This window comes from Pelodiscus sinensis, chromosome 4 (genome assembly GCF_049634645.1).
Source record: "Pelodiscus sinensis isolate JC-2024 chromosome 4, ASM4963464v1, whole genome shotgun sequence".
NCBI lineage: Eukaryota > Metazoa > Chordata > Testudines > Trionychidae > Pelodiscus > Pelodiscus sinensis.
The window spans coordinates 13,674,634-13,691,785 of NC_134714.1; the positions used below are offsets into that span (position 1 = coordinate 13,674,634).

The 17,152-nt window shown below is 48.1% G+C and overlaps 1 protein-coding gene across 3 annotated transcripts in view; it reads left to right on the forward strand.

The window, feature by feature from the left end:
- Positions 1-15,954: 15,954 nt before the first annotated feature.
- The window catches only part of PRKCH (protein kinase C eta), a 238,778-nt gene continuing 237,580 nt past the window's right edge, over positions 15,955-17,152 (forward strand). Inside the window, exon 1 of one of the 3 annotated variants that reach the window (XM_075926363.1) lies at positions 15,955-16,952. In XM_075926363.1, the coding sequence (XP_075782478.1) occupies positions 16,593-16,952 (360 nt within the window). In that variant the 5' untranslated portion in view covers positions 15,955-16,592. The remainder of the gene's footprint in view (positions 16,953-17,152) is intronic. The other 2 variants (XM_075926364.1, XM_075926362.1) reach the window with 2 other exon arrangements.

The window sequence follows — 17,152 nt, forward strand, 5'->3', positions numbered from 1 at the left end:
GACTCTGAATGAGTGAGTTCTAATTTTTATATAGATTCAGTGTGAAATGAAGGCAGACTAAAGCATAAACTTAGGTCAAGGCAAAGCCAAGTGGTCTGGCTTTGTTTTCAGAGACAAATAAACGGGTTTTCTAAATATCACTAGCAATTTATAAAAGAGGAAAAATACATAAAATTATATTCACAACTACTGTGACTCAAAGAGAAAGTGCAAGAGTATTCTCACTACTTCCTTTCCTTCTATGGTCATTTGCATTGAGGAAACAAAAAGCTAAGTCAATTTTTAAGAGAGAGCATTTCTGAGTTAGCTCACTGAGGCTATGTCTACACTGCAGGGTTTTTGCGCAAGAAGTCTTTTGTGGAAGAGTTCTTATGTAAAAGCGTGTCCACACCTCAAAGCGCTTCGCTTTTGTGATGTGCTTTTGCACAAGAGCACATCCACATTGCATGGACTCTCTTGTGCAAGAAAGCTCTGATTACTATTCACAGAATGGCTATCAGAGCACCTGTGCTTTTTCGGATAGGCTCTATTTGCACAAGAAACCCCTGTGGAGCATCCACACATGCTTTTTTGCACAACAGCTGTAGCGCAAAAAGGAGTTATGCCTTGTAGAAGGAGATTTGCCTACACTGCAAAAAGCCCTCTGTTCTTCTGTTTTACAGTTAATTTACTTGTGCAAAAGTGCACTTGAAGTGTGGCCGTGCTGTGGGTTTTTGCGCAAAAAACCTGCAGTGTAGACATAACCTTAGGGCTAGATCGTTCCTGTAAGGCATAGCTTAGCATAGGAAATAAGGCAAAGCTGCATAAGACAAATGGAAGGAAGTGTTTTGCCTTTCTGGATATGCCTGTGCACAAAAGAAGCATGCCCTTCTAGACTCTCCTTCAGGGCTCTTTCTCCAGTTCCTTGACTGTAGTTCACAGCTTCTGTTGGAGAAATGTAGAAAAAAGCAGTATTGCCCCGAATGTAGGAGCTGCAATTCTGCTCTTCCGCTGAGTTGTGCCTGGAAAGATGTTATGGCATCAGTCACCAGGTGGTGCTGTTACACATAGGGCTTCAATCACTGCGTTGGAGATTGATGTTCTGGCATTCAATTTAGCGGGTCTAGTATAGACCCATAAATCAAATGCTGAGGGCAGCTCCAGCCACCATCTGTACTCCTTGCAGTCACGAGGAATAAGGGAAGTCAACGGGCGCATTTGCTCATGTCAGCCTTCCACAGTGGGGATGACGCCAAGATCGGCTTAAGGTAAGCCAACTCCAGCTATGTATTCTATATAGCTGGAGTTGCATACCTTAAGCCAACCTTCCAGGTCAAGTGTAGACCTGGCCATAGTCTTACAAGTTCTTAGTGGGATTTGAGCAACTTTCTAGTCTTGGGAGAAATGCTGCATTGGTGTTGATTTTCTGAAGTTTCTCTTGGGAAGCTTGGCAAGCAGTTAAGGGGACTTTCTTTCTGCCTTAATCTCTCTAAATAGAGTCATTTTGGGAGAAGAAACTGGACACTGGTGTCTGGCTGAGAGTTCTGAGCGAGGGCCTTTTCTGCATGCCGTATGTGACCATCTCTGTTCCAGGCAGGGGTGTTGGAACAATTTTTATATTTTTAACAGCCATTGAACTGAACTATAAACCCTGCAAATAATGGAAATAGTTCCAGCACCTATGATTCCACGACTGATGTAGATGTATAAATAAAAAATGTAACACTAAAATTATACCCTAATTGCACATCATTGATTTCTTCTTGTATGGGAAACTGACCAGCAAGATATTGTTGTTCAGCAAAGGAGCAATGGCAGACACTGGTATTGTTAGCTCACAATTTTATCATGAGTCTTACCATATTTGGAAGTTTTTTCTTAAAAGCCACAGATTCTGGAGTCACATGATTTTCTCAGATTTTCAGTTTACATTTTCCCCCCTAAATTTTCTGGCCCTGATGATTGTGGAAAAGACCTTGTACACATGAATTCTAACAGCTCCAAAACCAGAAGGTAACTAAAAAGAATCCAACATGTTTTGCTTTGTTTTATTTATTTATGTATTTATTTCATAACTAGCCAATTAGCCCGTCATAAGACTGGATTTTCAGGTTTCTCCTCCACGTCGGTCTTCTCTCCTGAGCCTCCGATCTCTCGCTCCGTCTCTTTCTCTCTCTCCTCCTTCTATTGCATCCTCCTCTCTCTCTCTTTCTCAGCTCTCCTCCACCTCCTGCCTCTCTCTGTGTATCTCTCTTTCTCTTCTCCTCCCATTCCTGCCTCTCACTCGGGGGACTGCGGAGTCCAAATGGCCGCTTGCGCCTCTTGCTCCCCCGTGGTGGCCCGGCTGAGCGGCACAGAAGTCAGCCGAGCACCACGGCGGAAGGCAAAGGACGTGACTCGGGCAACAGCGCCACCCAGAGGGAATAGCCAGGGAGGCAACAGCGCTGCCAACGGAGAACAGCCAGCATTTCAGCGTTACAGAGTCACAGACATTGGGCTACTATATATATGATTTTTAAGCCAATGTCATGATTTTTGGGAGGCTTGACTAATTATTTTTGAATGTTTGGGTTTGGCAGTTCTGTGTATGTAAGAATGGATGGTTGAGAAGAAGAGGGCTTTTTATACCTTCCTTCCCCACTGTTCACTCATGTAAGGCAAATTACTTAAAGGGACTTCTCATGTGTTTAATTTAGGAACATGCAGAAGTATCTTGTGGAACCTGGGCCAGACTCTGCCTTCTTTACATCCTTAATGCTCATTATAACTTCTCTCCATTTCTACCAATGGTTTAATGAGATCTGATTTAACATGACCATTACTTCTAATGAGGGTCACAGAAAAACAAATCTCAAGTGCATTGTAGAACAGCTTTGTAATTAATGTTTTTTTATTTTAATTACATTTTATCTAATCATTGCAAGAGTGATTTGGTCTAGAAACTCTGAACTTATTTTATTCCTTAGTTCCTGGTATTCTTCTGCATCAGTTATTATCTTGTAAAGTCACGTTGCAAAATATGGATTTTCTGCGGCTTTGTGTGTTCCTCCAGTTTCAGCAGATATTATAAGTATCTAAATAGGTCTTCCTGAGATTAGTTGCCCAGCTGGAGTAGCCTGCAGAGATTTTAAGCCCCATAAAGAAAAAAAACACCCCTCTTTTTAAAGAAACCTAGGTACAAATCAGTCATTTCAGGTGGACCTTGTAAATTGCAAACGAGCTCCTTTTCAAGGAACTTAAAAGTCCTTTGTTTTCTACTATAGCACCTGAAAGGCCTTTTTAAGTTAATTGTAAGCTTCATGCTAACCATTGTGGGGCTTATAAGAGCCATGGTTGCTGCTTAGCCCATTTAAAGTCTGATAGTTTGTTCTGTGGACTTTACAGTTCTGTGGTTTGGAACGTTTAGGTTTTCAAGCCTTGCATACAGAATGTACAATGTCTCCAGCTGCAGCCCTGTAATGGTTGCAAGTTGCGCTTCATGATCAGCATGGAGCATATAAAGTCCATGGAGTGTATAGCCCATGGTGACTATTATGGATAGCCCATTGATAACAAGAAGAAAGAGGATAACAGTATTTAAAATAATGAATGCTCTAGATAAGATAGATCAGGAGCTTCTGTTCTGCCATCTCATGACACAAGAACAAGGGGACAGTCAATTAATTTAAACAGCGGCAAATTCAAGACAGACCAAGGGATTTTGTTTACACAGTATATAAATTGGCTATGAAACTCTGCTACGGGCAGCATTGAGGCCAAGGACTTAGTAAAATTCAACAAAGGATTGGACATTTATATGGATAAGAAGGATATCCACAGTGATCATAGTAATACTAACACAAACTTTGGAAGGAATTAAAAACTTTTGGTACAAATCAATCTCTAACTATTAGAGATCAGGATGAGACCTTCATGGGGTAGATAATCTCACATCTGCTATTGCAGGGTTTTGAAACCTTCCTCTGAATTATCTGCTGCTGGTTACCGACATAGACTCACCGAACTGGGAGGAACCTTGAGAGTTCATCAAGTCCAGCCCCTAGCACCATCCAGATCATCCCTGACAGCTGTTTGTCTGACCTGCTCTTAAAAGTTTCCAATGATGGAGATTCCAAAACTTCTCTATAGGCAATTTATTCCAGTGCTTCACCACCCTGACAGGATGTTTTTTCTAATGTCCAACCTAAACATTCTTTGCTGCAATTTAACTTCTTGTTAAATTGTTAAACTTTTTTCCTATCATCAGAGGTTGAGAATAATTTTTCTTCCTTATAATAACTTTTTAGGTACTTGAAAGCTGCTATCATATCCCCTCTCAGTCTTCTCTTTCCCACACTAAGCACAATTCTTTCAATCTTCCCTCATAGGTCATGTTTTGTAGAACTTTAATCATTTTTGTTGCTCTTCCCTGGGCCTTCTCCAATTTATCCTCATCTCTCTTGAAATGTGGCACCCAGAAATTAACATGTAGTCCAGTTGAGGCCTAATATGGACTACACTGACCTTGGCAGTCTAGCAGTTCCTATGTTTCCAGGATTTGGCCTGTGGACTTTGCAAGGGATGGGCTGCATTTACAGAGCTTTAAGACTCTCTAAGCAGCAGTTATATAAGGCCAAGGGCTATGATTCAAGAATCTTAAAGTCCTTGCAAATACACACAGGGACTTGCAGTTTCGAGGAGTAAAAAATAGGTCTGTCAAGAGATTTAAAAAAAATTAATTGTGGAATTAGAAAAATCACACCATTTTTAAAAAATCGCAATCAGTTGCATTGTTAAACAAGAATAAAATGCTCTTTATTTAAATATTTTTGAATGCAAAGTATACAGTGCTTTCTGTTTACTTTTTTACTAGCAGACTTACCTGGCGATGCCCAGATCTTTCAAGGCAGGGGGCTGCCAGTGTGGGGAATGCAGGAATCAGGGAAGGGCCTTGGGCATGTGGGTGGGAGTGCAGGAAAATGGGAATGGGGGAGTGCAAGAATGAGTTTTGGGGGGTGAGAAGAGATTAGGAGTGTAGGGGTTCCATCTAGCACAGGCCTTTTCTCTTTCCCCTCCCCCACGTCTTCCCTCTGACTGTCAGGGACCATTTTTCTCTTCCACGCCTCTGGCACTGCAGCATATAGAATGTGGGGAAAACACAGAACAGGAGACATAGAATCATAGGACTGGAAGGGACCTCAAGAGGTCATCGAGTCCAGCCCCCCGCCCTCATGGCAGGACCAAGCTCCGTTTACACCATCCCTGACAGATGTCTATCTAACCTGTTCTTAAATATCTCCAGAGAGGGAGATTCCACCACCTCCCTTGGCAATTTATTCCAATATTTGACCACCCTGACAGTTAGGAATTTTTTCCTAATGTCCAATCTAAACCTCCCCTGCTGCACTTTAAGCCCATTACTCCTTGTCCTGTCCTCAGAAACCAAGAGGAACACATTTTCTCCTTCCTCCTTGTGACACCCTTTTAGATATTTGAAAACCGCTATCATGTCCCCCCTTAATCTTCTTTTTTCCAAACTAAACAAGCCCAGTTCATGAAGCCTGGCTTCATAGGTCATGTTCTCTAAACCTTTAATCATTCTTGTCGCTCTTCTCTGTACCCTTTCCAATTTCTCCACATCTTTCTTGAAATGTGGCGCCCAGAACTGGACACAGTACTCCAGCTGAGGCCTAACTAGTGCAGAGTAGAGTGGCAGAATGACTTCACGAGTTTTGCTTACAACACACCTGTTGATACAACCTAGAATCATACAATTCTCCCTCAAGGAGTTCAGTCACAAATGTAACTAATACATTTTTTTTTAAATGAACATCATGAGCCTGAAAGCATGTTCTCTGGAATGGTGGCTGAAGCACAAAAGGACATATGGATGTTTAACATATCTGACACGTAAATACTTTGCAATACCGGCTACAAAATGCCTGTTTTCACTTTCAGGTGACACTGTAAATAAGAAGCAGGCAGAATTATCTCCTGTAAATGTAAACAAACGTATTTGTCTTAACAATTGACTGAACAAGAAGTAGGACTGAGTGGATTTGTAGGCTCTAAAGTTTTGCATTGTTTTGTTTTGGAGTGCAATTGTATAACAAAAAAAATCTACAATGTAAGTTACACTTTTACAATAAAAAGTTTGCACTACAATACTTCTATGAGGTGAATTGAAAAATAGTGCTTCTTTTTTATTGTTTTTATAGTGCAAAAATTTGTAATGAAAATAATTATATAAAGTGAGCACTGTGCACTTTGTACCCTGTGTTGTAATTGAAATCAATATATTGGAAAATGTAGAAAAACATCCAAAATATGTAATGAATGTCAATTGATATTTTATTATTATTTAACTATGAGAGTAAAACTATGACTAATCACGATTAATTTTTTTAATCGCGATTAAATTTTTTGCTAATCACGTGAATTAACTATAATTAAGCAACAGCCCTAATAAAAAGTGGTGATTGGGTCTGATACAAGCTCTGCTGGCATTTGATTCTGTGAGAGAAACAACAGGACAACTCTTAAACTACAGAACCTGGTACATCTGCTTTCTCTTGCAGAGTGAAGAGGAGCCCTGCATCTGAAAAGATCTTTACCTTGCTGTTCTAGCATGCTAGGTGTTGAGAAGTGGAGTGATAAAGCAGCCGGAGAGAGTAAAAGAAGAGGTTTGGGGCCAAAATGGAGCCCACTTGATGAGGGAAGAGGAAAACTGAGGGGAGCTCTGGAAGGAACAAATCGAGCATGTAAGAGCAGAAAGACAATGGGGGCAGGGAAAGAAATGGGCAGAGAAAATGAAGGAGATGGAAAAAAAGTGAGAAATGGAAAACAAAAGTTAAAAAGAGAAGATGGTAAGAAGAGAGAGAGGGAAAGGAAAGAGCAGAATGAGGAAATGGAAGGACAGGAAAAAAGAGCAAAACATCTTATGAATTAGAAAGATTTGTTTTATTTGCATATGATATTCCATTTGCACAACATTGTATTATGTACAGTGGCTGAAAGGAGGGGAGTTCAATGGGATGGGAATAATCATTAGATTAAATATAGCCAGAAAGCTGCAGGGGGAGAGTTTAGAAGCTGGCAGGAATCCTGGTTTGGCCCCCAGTCAACCAAAACCAAGTCCTGGGAACTGTGGCTCTAACCTCAAGATTAAATAAAGGCCAAACTTCCTTAATCTATCAGAGCCTTCAGTGAGACTAAGGCAGACTCAAGAATGGTCTATTTATCCTAATCTGACATAGTCATTCTCCTAGGTTGTCTCATTAGATCCAGCATAGCTAAGCAGGGTCAGGCCTGTTCTGTGCTTAAATTGTGGCCTTCAAGAGACCAAATTTCTTGTATTGCAAAGATCATAAAGTAACTTACTAAAAAACTCCAGACAAATAGTAGCAGAAAACAAGGTGGGGACTCATCCAATTCTCAATGAGTGGTGAACTTTAGAACTTAATTAGGAGCATTTAAATACTGACTTAATAATGGCAGATTATTTTTATTTTTTTAAAACAAAACAAATCAAGCTGCCCAGTCAGGGGGAAATGTCCCTACTTGCAGCTTTTCAGAAAAGTCTTGTATTCCTAAAGATGTGAGCATCATGCACCTTACCTGACCATGCAATGTTAATATCAGTGAAATGTCCCCAGGGCATCCATGAATACTCGCATAATCATTTAAAAAGTACCCCGTTCTGCTTACTTATTCTGCTTACTTATTCAGGGTATGTCTACACTGCAGGGTTTTCCCGGAAAAACTACAACTTATGTCCACACTGCTATTGCGCTCTTTCGACAGAAAGTCAAAAGAATGGAGGGTCTTTTCTGACAGTGGTAAACTTCTTTCTACGAGGAAGAAGTTTTTTTTCCAAAGGAGCTCTTTTGGAAAAAGGCGTGTGTGGACACGGAAGAGGCTTCCTCCCCCCACAAAAGAAGAGGGCTCCAGGAAATAACACAGGTGCCTTGGTGGACACTGTGTCCAAATTAATCAGAAATCTATAGTTCCAGTCTCCTGCCAGCTCTTAAAGTTTCAGGCACCTGGACAAGCCTTGTGGCAGGAAGCCGACCTTGGGCACAGCACCTGACCGCGCGGCTTTTCCTGCCATGGGTATTGCCCCCCTGGCCCAGCCACAAGCCCCCCAAGACCTGCCCTGGCCCTCACAGGGAGCAAAATCAGGGCTCCCAGGACCCTGCCAGGGGCAGCAAACGGCGTACGCCCTCCTGGTCCAGAGTGGAGATCCTGTCCCTCCTCGAGCTGTCGGGGGAAGAGGATACCCTGCAGGATCTCCGCATCCAGCAGAGAAACACTGACATCTATGAGCGCATGGCCGAGGCCCTGGTGGAGAGGGGACACCTCCTCCCACCTCTGGACCTTAGAACAGGTCCATAGTAAGGTTAACAAGCTCTTCCAGGGCTATGCCAGGACCCTGGAGTGCAACTCTTGCTCCGGGGCAGGATCCCATTTCTTCCCCTACTACCAGTAGCTCCACTAGATCCTGGGGGGTAGGGAAGCCCTTTCCCCCCATGGTGCTGGACTCGGGGCTGAAGTGGCTTGTCATCGCCCGCCCGGAGCTCGCTGTGGAGGAGGAGGAGGGCGAAGGACAGCAGGGGCAGGAGGAGGACACAGCCAGCACCGTGACTCTGACCCTCGAGCCAGTACCGCAGGGCCTGGACATGTCACAGGCATCCTCTGATGGCAGGGAGGAATCATCAGGTGAGTGCTCTCAGTTTTCCACACACACAGGGCAGGGGAGATGGGTGCAGAGGGGATGGAGTGCGATCGTTGCTCAGCCTTCTCGGCCTGAACATTGTGCTGCAGTCCGTGCACACAGAAGCACGTGCAGCACCAGTCTGCACCCTGCGGCTTCAGGAGGCAGTCCTGGAACATCCCTCGGATCCTGGTCATAGGCTCAGGGGAGGCCACACACAGGTCTGACCCCTGGGGGGGATGCCCTCCCACCACCATCCACCGCTGGAAGCAAGGCGCATACATGACCTCATATGGACTGAGGAGTGCTGCACACAGCACATGAGCATGTGTGCCCGCGTGAGGCACCACCCACTCCCATGGACAGCGCTGCCAGGCGCAGGTGTGTGTGTGGGCCCCATGGAGGACCAGGCTGCTCCACACCCCTCTGCTGCCCAGGGGATCTCACTGTGGCCAGACACTTCCCTTGCCTGCTTGGCTGGGTGGGAGCGGGGGAGCGGGCAGCAACGTCCCCTGGGTACCTCGGGGCCCCTGTGAGGTAGGGCCTGCTGTGCAGGCCCCACATGGCTTTGCTTCCGGGACATCCCTGTCCTCTGGGCCAAGGACTGTTGGTCGCTGCTCAAAGAGGAGGGCACGAGCTCAGGGACAGTGTCTGCGTGTATGACTGACCGCCTCTCCCTTTTTGTTCTCCACAGCCAGACCAGCCGAGGCAGCTGCCCAACCCCAGGGGAGCTGAAAATGCACGAGGGTCCAGGAGGACCTCATGAGGCAGCATGTGGGTGTCCTGCGTGACATGCAGCAGACCCTGGTGCAGGTCTGGGAGCTGCATGTGGGACCACTTTGTGTGGAAGGGGACAACATGTGCCATCATGTGGGAAATGATGGCACACCCAGCAGCTGTCCCTGCTCCTGCCTCCCACCCTCCCTGCTATGCCTATTGCCCTTCTCCCTGCCCCCCAAGCAATACCTCTGCTCCCTTCCCAAGTGATGCCTAAGCTCCCTCCCCATGACCCCGCTGCCATCCCCGACCCCGCTGCAGCCCCCCCTCCTGTTCACCCTCCTGTTGTCCCAGGCCCCACCCAACCTCTAGTTCGCTAAGGTCCCCAGACCTGAGGCGGCACTTTCAGCTACCCCACATGCTACTCCCAGCCCTGAGCCCCCCGCCTCCCTCCAGGTTCTCAGCCTCCCTCCTCCCCAGTTTATTTTATTGAAAGAAAAATACAACATTCATTTTGTTCAAATAAAAACAGGTGTGTTTACTGAGACTGAAGGAAAGGGGGGAAGGAGGGGTTTGTGGTGGGAAAGGGATGGTGGAGCAAGGCACTCCTTCTAGTGGGGAGACCCCACGGAGAGTTACTGGGGTCCTTGAGAGAAACTCTCCCTCAGGGCCTCCTGGATGCGCACCTTCAACTGATGGGCCTGGCGGATGGCAGCTGTCCGTGGCTGCTCAAAGGCCCTCCCTTCATGGTTGGCCTCTGCGCCCCACCCCGGTAGGAAGGTCTCCTCCCTTCCTCTCCACAATGTTGTGGAGGACACAACACGCCAACACCAGCTCGGGGATGTTGTGCTCCCCCATGTCCAGACAGGTCAGGAGGCACCTGAAATGCTCCTTGAGGCACCCAAAAGTGCACTCCACCTGAATTCGGGACCGGCTAAGGTGGGCATTGAATTATTCCCTGCTGGGGTCCAGGTGACCAGCGTATGGCTTCATCAGCCACGACATCGGGGGGTAGGCCGAGTCCCCCATGATGTACAGTGCCATCTGCACATCCCCAACTGCAAAGTTACACCAGGGAAACAATGTGACATCCTCCAGCTTCCAATAGACGCTGGACTTTCTAAATACACGGGCAGTGTGCGCCCTGGCCGACCACCCCATGTTCTGCTTCTTTCCCTTCAGCTCTGCCCTTGTTCCACCCAGAGTCCTGCCCCATTCCATTCCACAGTGTGTTCTCAACTTCTTTGCTTCTTTCTGCCCCCGCTCACTGTACAGGCCCATCAGCCCATTGGATAATCCACCACTGTTTTTCCTGAGTCAGACTGGCAGAGATCTTGGGGGTCTGTAGCCTTCCTCTGCAGCACGGGGCATGGGTCACTTGTAGATTTAAAATAGCATGAGGGGTTGATTCTTTGCAACTTGAAGTTTTTCAACCACGAGTTGAGGATTTTAATAACTCAGCCAGAGGTTAGGGGTCTATTGCAGGAGTGGATGAGTGAGATTCTGTGGCCTACCCGTACACGAGATCAGACTAAATGATCACAATGGTCCCTTTTGTTCTTAAAGTTGATGAGCCAGGTGCGGGGCCCTAGAATCAGGATATACAATCTATTACCCCACCACAGTTAGGGAAGTCATGTAACTGTCCTAAGTGATAGTCCTTTGTGGCTGAACACACTTCCAGGCTCAGGCTGGAGCCTGGCCTCTAGGACCTTGCAAGATGGGAGGGGTCCCAGCGCTCAGACTCCAGCCCAAACCTGGAAGTTTAGACTGCAGTGACACAGCCTCACAACCCGAATGCCCTCAAGACTGAGTCATCTGACACAGACAAGCTGCAGGTGTCTAGTTGCTGCCTAGACACATTCTAAGAGGACTTGGTGCATGGGCAAAGACTGCTTAGTGTGTAGGCAGGTGTCTCACCATAAAATTTTCTAGTATAGATGTGGCCTAAATGCCAAAGTTAATGGTACATTGCATAGTTAATCACAAAATGCAGGCAATGCAAACTTTAAGGCTCCAACAGAAAAAAAACCCACATTTATATATTTTCTATTCCTGTTTTTTCTGGTTAAATGTGTAGCTTTAATATTACTATTTCTGTTATAAAATGTTATAAAGCACAATATATGCAAAGCTTTTCAAAGGCTAATGAAATTTTGCTGCTGGAAGATTTAGCTGTTGCAATTCCTGACTTTTTATTGTTGTATGTACTTATATAATAGAAATCCTTCCTGCCACAATCTGCTGTTTGACATGGCCTAAAATAAGTGAGACAGTAACATTTCCTGAGATAAGTGAAACTACTTTGCAGAATAGCAACATGAGAAATAGCAGGGTTTTGTAATTTGCAAGGTTCATGGGAGTCTCTAGGATACAATGCACTGAAATATACGATATTGCATGGGCAGATGCACAGACTTCCATATGGAAACTAAGAAAGCCTCTCAGCCCTTTATCATTGAGGGAATTAAACAATCTTACTTTCGACTACACACCACAAAACCAAAGCTTAGGCTGGGGCACTTCTCATTAGAGGCAGTAGTGAGATAAGAACTGTTCTCTTTATTCTAATATGAATAAACTAATCTCCTTGTTCAGCATTCGAAGAGAGTGATTCACCACTGGTGCACGGCTCCCTTTTCCCATCTGGGTCCTGGTATGGACTGTTGGGATATGGCTACAGTGCAATCAAACTCCGGGGCCTGGCCCATGTATCTTGGGCTCTAAAACCACAGCTTAGGTATTCGGGCTGGAGCCTCAGTCCTGGGACTCTCAGGCTTTGTCTACACTACAAGGTTTTTGTGCAAGAAGCTTTTAGTGGAAGAGATCTTCCACAAAAGCTTCTTGCACAAAAATGCGTCCACACCTCAAAGGGCATTGCAAAAGCCATGTGATTTTGCACAAGAGCGTGTCCACACTGCATGGATGCTCTTGCTCAAGAAAGCTCTGATTGCCATTAACAGAATGGCCATCAGAGCACCTGTGCTTTTTCTGATAGGCTCTTCTTTGCGTAAGAAACCCCTGCAGAGCATCCACATATGCCTTTTTGTGCAAGAGCTGTAGAGCAAAAAGGGGTTTTTCCTCGTGGGGAGAGGAATAACTCTACCGGCAAAAGCCCTCTATGCTGTTGATTTACTGTAATTTTTGTGTGTGCAAAAACGCGCTTGAGGTGTGGACGCTCTGCCAGTTTTTGTGCAAAAACCTTGTAGTGTAGACATAGCCTCAGAGTCTGGGCTCTAGCATGAGCCTGAACATCTACCCTGAAATAGGATTACCAGATGATTTCAAAAAAATACCGGACACACTTGATCTCAGATGGGGGTGGGGACCGGCTGGGAGGGGAGCAGGGCGGAGATCAGGGGGAGCAGGGATGGCCAGGGAAGATCGGGCGAAGGAACCGGCCGGCATGGAGCAGGGCTGGCTGGGAGGAAGTTGGGGGGAGTGGGGCTGGCCAGCAGGTAGTGGGGCTGCCCCAGGTGCATGCAGATCCTGGGGTGCTGCCTGTCCCGTGCATGGTTCTGGCGGGGTGCACAGACGAGTCCAACCCCGGGGATTCCAACCCACCCTGGCCCTGCCCCACCTCCTCTCTACTGTGTAGTTGCGTGCTGCCTGGCTGGTAGACACGCTCATGCAGTACGCAACTATGTACTGATACTCATGATAATAATAAAACTTATTTAATTAGAAAATACTGGACATTTATATGTCCAGTATTTTCTCAATTTGTTTCCCGGACAGAAAGATTAAAAACTGGACTGTCTGGTTCAAAACCAGACACCTAGCAACCCTACCCTGAAATTTTGTAACTCTGTAGCCTGAGCCAGGGTCTACACTGCCACTTTCAGTGCTAAATCTTTAGTAATTTATGGGTGTGAAAAAACAACTCCCGAGCAATTAAAGGTTTAAAGCAGAAAAGTGCCAGTTTAAACTGTGCTCCTGGTGATAAAGCTACCACATCTCATTCGTGTTTCTTTTTTTTCTATCAATGGGAGAGCTCTCCCCTCCTTTTACAGTCTGTAATGTGGGCAATGTAGACACACCAAGTCAGCTGACATGGACCAGCAGAGGGTGTTTAGTTGCAGCACAGACATACCCTGAGAGGGCAAAGCGGGGGTTTAGCCAGATCCGGTCTTAGGGGCGGGTGAGCCTGGCGGTTGCCCGGGGCCTCCATTTTCCAGGGGGCCACCGACAGAGCCCGATGGAAGCTTGCTTGGGACATGTGGCAATTAAAGGGGCCACGTACGACAAATTTTGCCTGGCAGTCGCCCAGGGCCGCCAATTGGATAGGACCGGCCCTGGGGTTAGCTGCCATGTGGTTGCACTCCACGAGGTCAGAGGGTCAGAGTGGGGGTTTAGCTGCAGTGTAGATGTACCACGGCAGGACAGAGTGAGGGTTTGGCTGCAGTGTGGACATACCCAGGAGGGCAGAGCGAGGCTTTTGCTGCAGCGTGCAGCGGCGGATTTAGGGCAGAGCGAGTGGAGCGGCTGCCCCGGGCTCCGCACATACGCCATGGCGCCATGGTGCATGCGCCATGTCAAAGGGGGCCCCCCGCAAAATTTCGCTGCCTGGAGCCCCGCGGCGCTGCCCTGGGCCCCGCAGCACTCTCATCCGTCCCTGTCAGCGTGGGCATATCCCAGAAGGGCAGAGTGTGGTTTTGGCTACTGTGTGGATGTACCCATGATGGGAGAGCAGGAGTTTGGTTGCAATGAGGACATATCTGGGAGGGCAGAGCAGGAGTTTAGCTTCAGTGTAAACATACCTTGGCAGAGCAGAGCAGGGGTTTGGCTGAAGTGTGGACGTACTCGGGAGGACAGTGGTAGAGCCCTTGTATCCAAAATTTGTATCCATATCCGCATCTGTATCCACAAATATGAGCCATGGATATCTGCATTGACATCCATGGATGCAGATAGCCTTGGATAGAAAGTGGATATCCGCAAATTTGCAGGGTTCTAAATACAAATTTTGTATCTGCATTCGCAAAACAGAGATGTGAAATAGGGATGTAAGCAACTAGCCGATAAGCATAAGCTTATCAGATAGTCGACTAATGATGTGACTAGTTGCTTCCTCCCCTTGCTGTGTCTTGTTCCCGCAGCACCGTCTCTGTAGGGGGCAGGGAGGGGAGACAGCAGGAAATGGCATGAGTGGGGACTGAAGCAGGCTCCACTCGCACTGCTTCTGCTGTGATTCTGCTTTTGAAATGTACAAGAGCCCCACGAGTTGGACTAGTCTATAAAGGCGCATATGCCTTTGAACTGTAGCCTGCTAGGCTCTTGCTACAGTTCAAAAGCATAGGCCCCACAGGGAGTGTGGGCTCAGCGGGGACTCCCCTGCTGGCCCTGTGCTCCCTGTGTGCCTCAACCTTTGACCTGTACAAGAGACCTCGCGAGCTCTTGTACATTTCAAAAGAAAGCCCCACAGGGAGCTCATGCTACAGTTCACAGGCGGAGGCCTCCTTATAGACTAGTCCAGTGTTTCTCAACCAGTGGTACGAGTACCCTTGGGGTACATGACAGAAATCTGGGTGGTACGTCAACACAACTGAAATTTGGAGAATACTGAATTTTTGTTTTAAGTTTTACAATGCTTGATTATTTTTGTACTTTTTACACCTAAAAATTTCATCACCTGCCCAGCTACGATTAAGTTGTTTAAACAAATGTGTTGCAATGGTAGAAAAAAAATGTGTCTGAAAACTGTAGGTATTGGGGATACGTATATATATAGATACAGGGCTCGACAAATTATAGTCTACTCGCCTGTGGCGAGTAGATTGTAACCCGGAAGAGCTGAGTTCTGGTGATCTGCGCATGCGCAGAACGCCGGACAGTGCGGCTGGCAAGCGGGGCTCGCTGCGGTTTGGTAAGCCCTATATACACACACACACACACACACCCTTTTTTAAAAATAAAGTATCCCTTTTAAATATATATATATATATATATATATATATATATATATATATATATATATAGGGTACTTTATAAAAAAAGGTTGAGAAACACTGGACTAGTTGATGGAAATCCCATCGACTATTCGGTTAGTTGATTCATTTAAATGTAACATTCCCTACAGTAAATATTTGCACCCACATCTGCAGATGCAGCTACCCAGGGCCATAAAGTGGATTTTCAGGACTCTGCACTGTGGGGGGGTTGGTTGCAGTGTGCATGTGCCAGGGAGGGGTTCCAGTGTGCACAGACCCAGCAGGGCAGAGTGGGGGTTTGCCTACAGTGTAGACGGATCTGGGGAGAGCCCAGCAGGGGCTGTGCTGCAGTGTAGACATGCTCTGGAAAGCAGAGAGGGGGTTTGGCTGCAGTGTGGACAGGGCCAGATTATCCATTAGGCTCAGGCCCACAACATTTTGGCACCTGAGGCGGGGAGCTCAAATGACGCCCCCATGACACCATTTTCTACACTCTGGGCCCTACTGCCCCCCCCCAGTCTGGCACCTGAGGCGGCCTCCTCAGTTCCCTCATGGTAAGGCCAGCCCCGCCCGCAGCCTGCCCCCCTTCTCCCCCCGCAAGGTGCCGCCTCTACCACGGCTGTGCGCCGGCCGAGCTCCCGCCCATCCCGGGCAGAGCAGGGTCCCCGCCGGGGCGCCAAGCGGGCCCCGACTCTGACAGGAAACACCCCTGGCGCAGGGACCTGCCCGCGCTCCCCGCCCGGCCGGGCCGGTTCCCGGCTCCTCCCCCCGCTGTCACACATGCCTCAGGTGCTTCCTGCCCGCCTGGCTCGGACGGGCGATGCGCTCTGCCGGGGCCAGGCGCGCGCGGCGGCGCCCGAGCTTCCGCGCCGGCTGAGGGGAGGCTGCTGCGGCGGCCGCTTCCTGCTGCGGGGCGCCCGCGGCCGGTAGCTCCCGCGGCGGGGACTCGGCAGCCCTGGCCGGGCCCGCCTCGGCTGGGGCGGGGCCGCTGCGGCGGGAGGCTCGCTGTGTCGGGCTGGTGCTCGCCCCCGCGGGAGGCGAAGCCGGGCGGGCTCGCGGCAGTCGCCAGGCATTGGCCCCTCGGCGGGCTTGGGAGGGCAGAGCGCAGCCTGCGCCTGGACGGGGGGCTGGTGGGCATGGCTCAGAGATGGGGGAGCTGCCTGCCCCACTGAGGAGGAAGTGGAACTGCTGGACCCCTGCCCTCCCCCGGAGCTGCTGAGCTCAGCACCCCTTTCCTCGGCATTTCGCGCCTCGGGCTACCCCGCTGGGTCGCCATGTCCGGGGCCATGAAGTTCAACGGGTACATGAAGGTGCGGATTGGCGAGGTGGTGGGACTGCAGCCCACCCGCTGGTCCCTGAGACACTCGCTCTTCAAGAAGGGCTACCAGCTGCTGGACCCCTACGTGGCGGTGAGCGTGGACCAGGTGCGGGTGGGACAGACCAGCATCAAACAGAAGACCAACAAGCCCACCTACAATGAGGAGTTCAGCACCAGTGTCACCGATGGCCGGCTGTTGGAGCTGGCCGTCTTCCATGACACCCCCATCGGCTATGATGACTTTGTGGCCAACTGCACTCTGCGCTTCCATGATCTCTTACACATCACGGGCAGTGCTGACAGCTTCGAAGGCTGGGTAAGTAGTTCTCCTTCCACTGGGATGCCGGCTGGCCAGGGAGTGTGTGATCACATCTACTGGCATGTATATTTACATGCCTGTGGGCGTACACTCACTTATACACCTGTATGTATGCACACCCACCTCTGTGCCTGCTCACACACTTATTTGTAGTCACATTGGTACAGACATCTTGCAACCAAGTGTGCCAAGATATA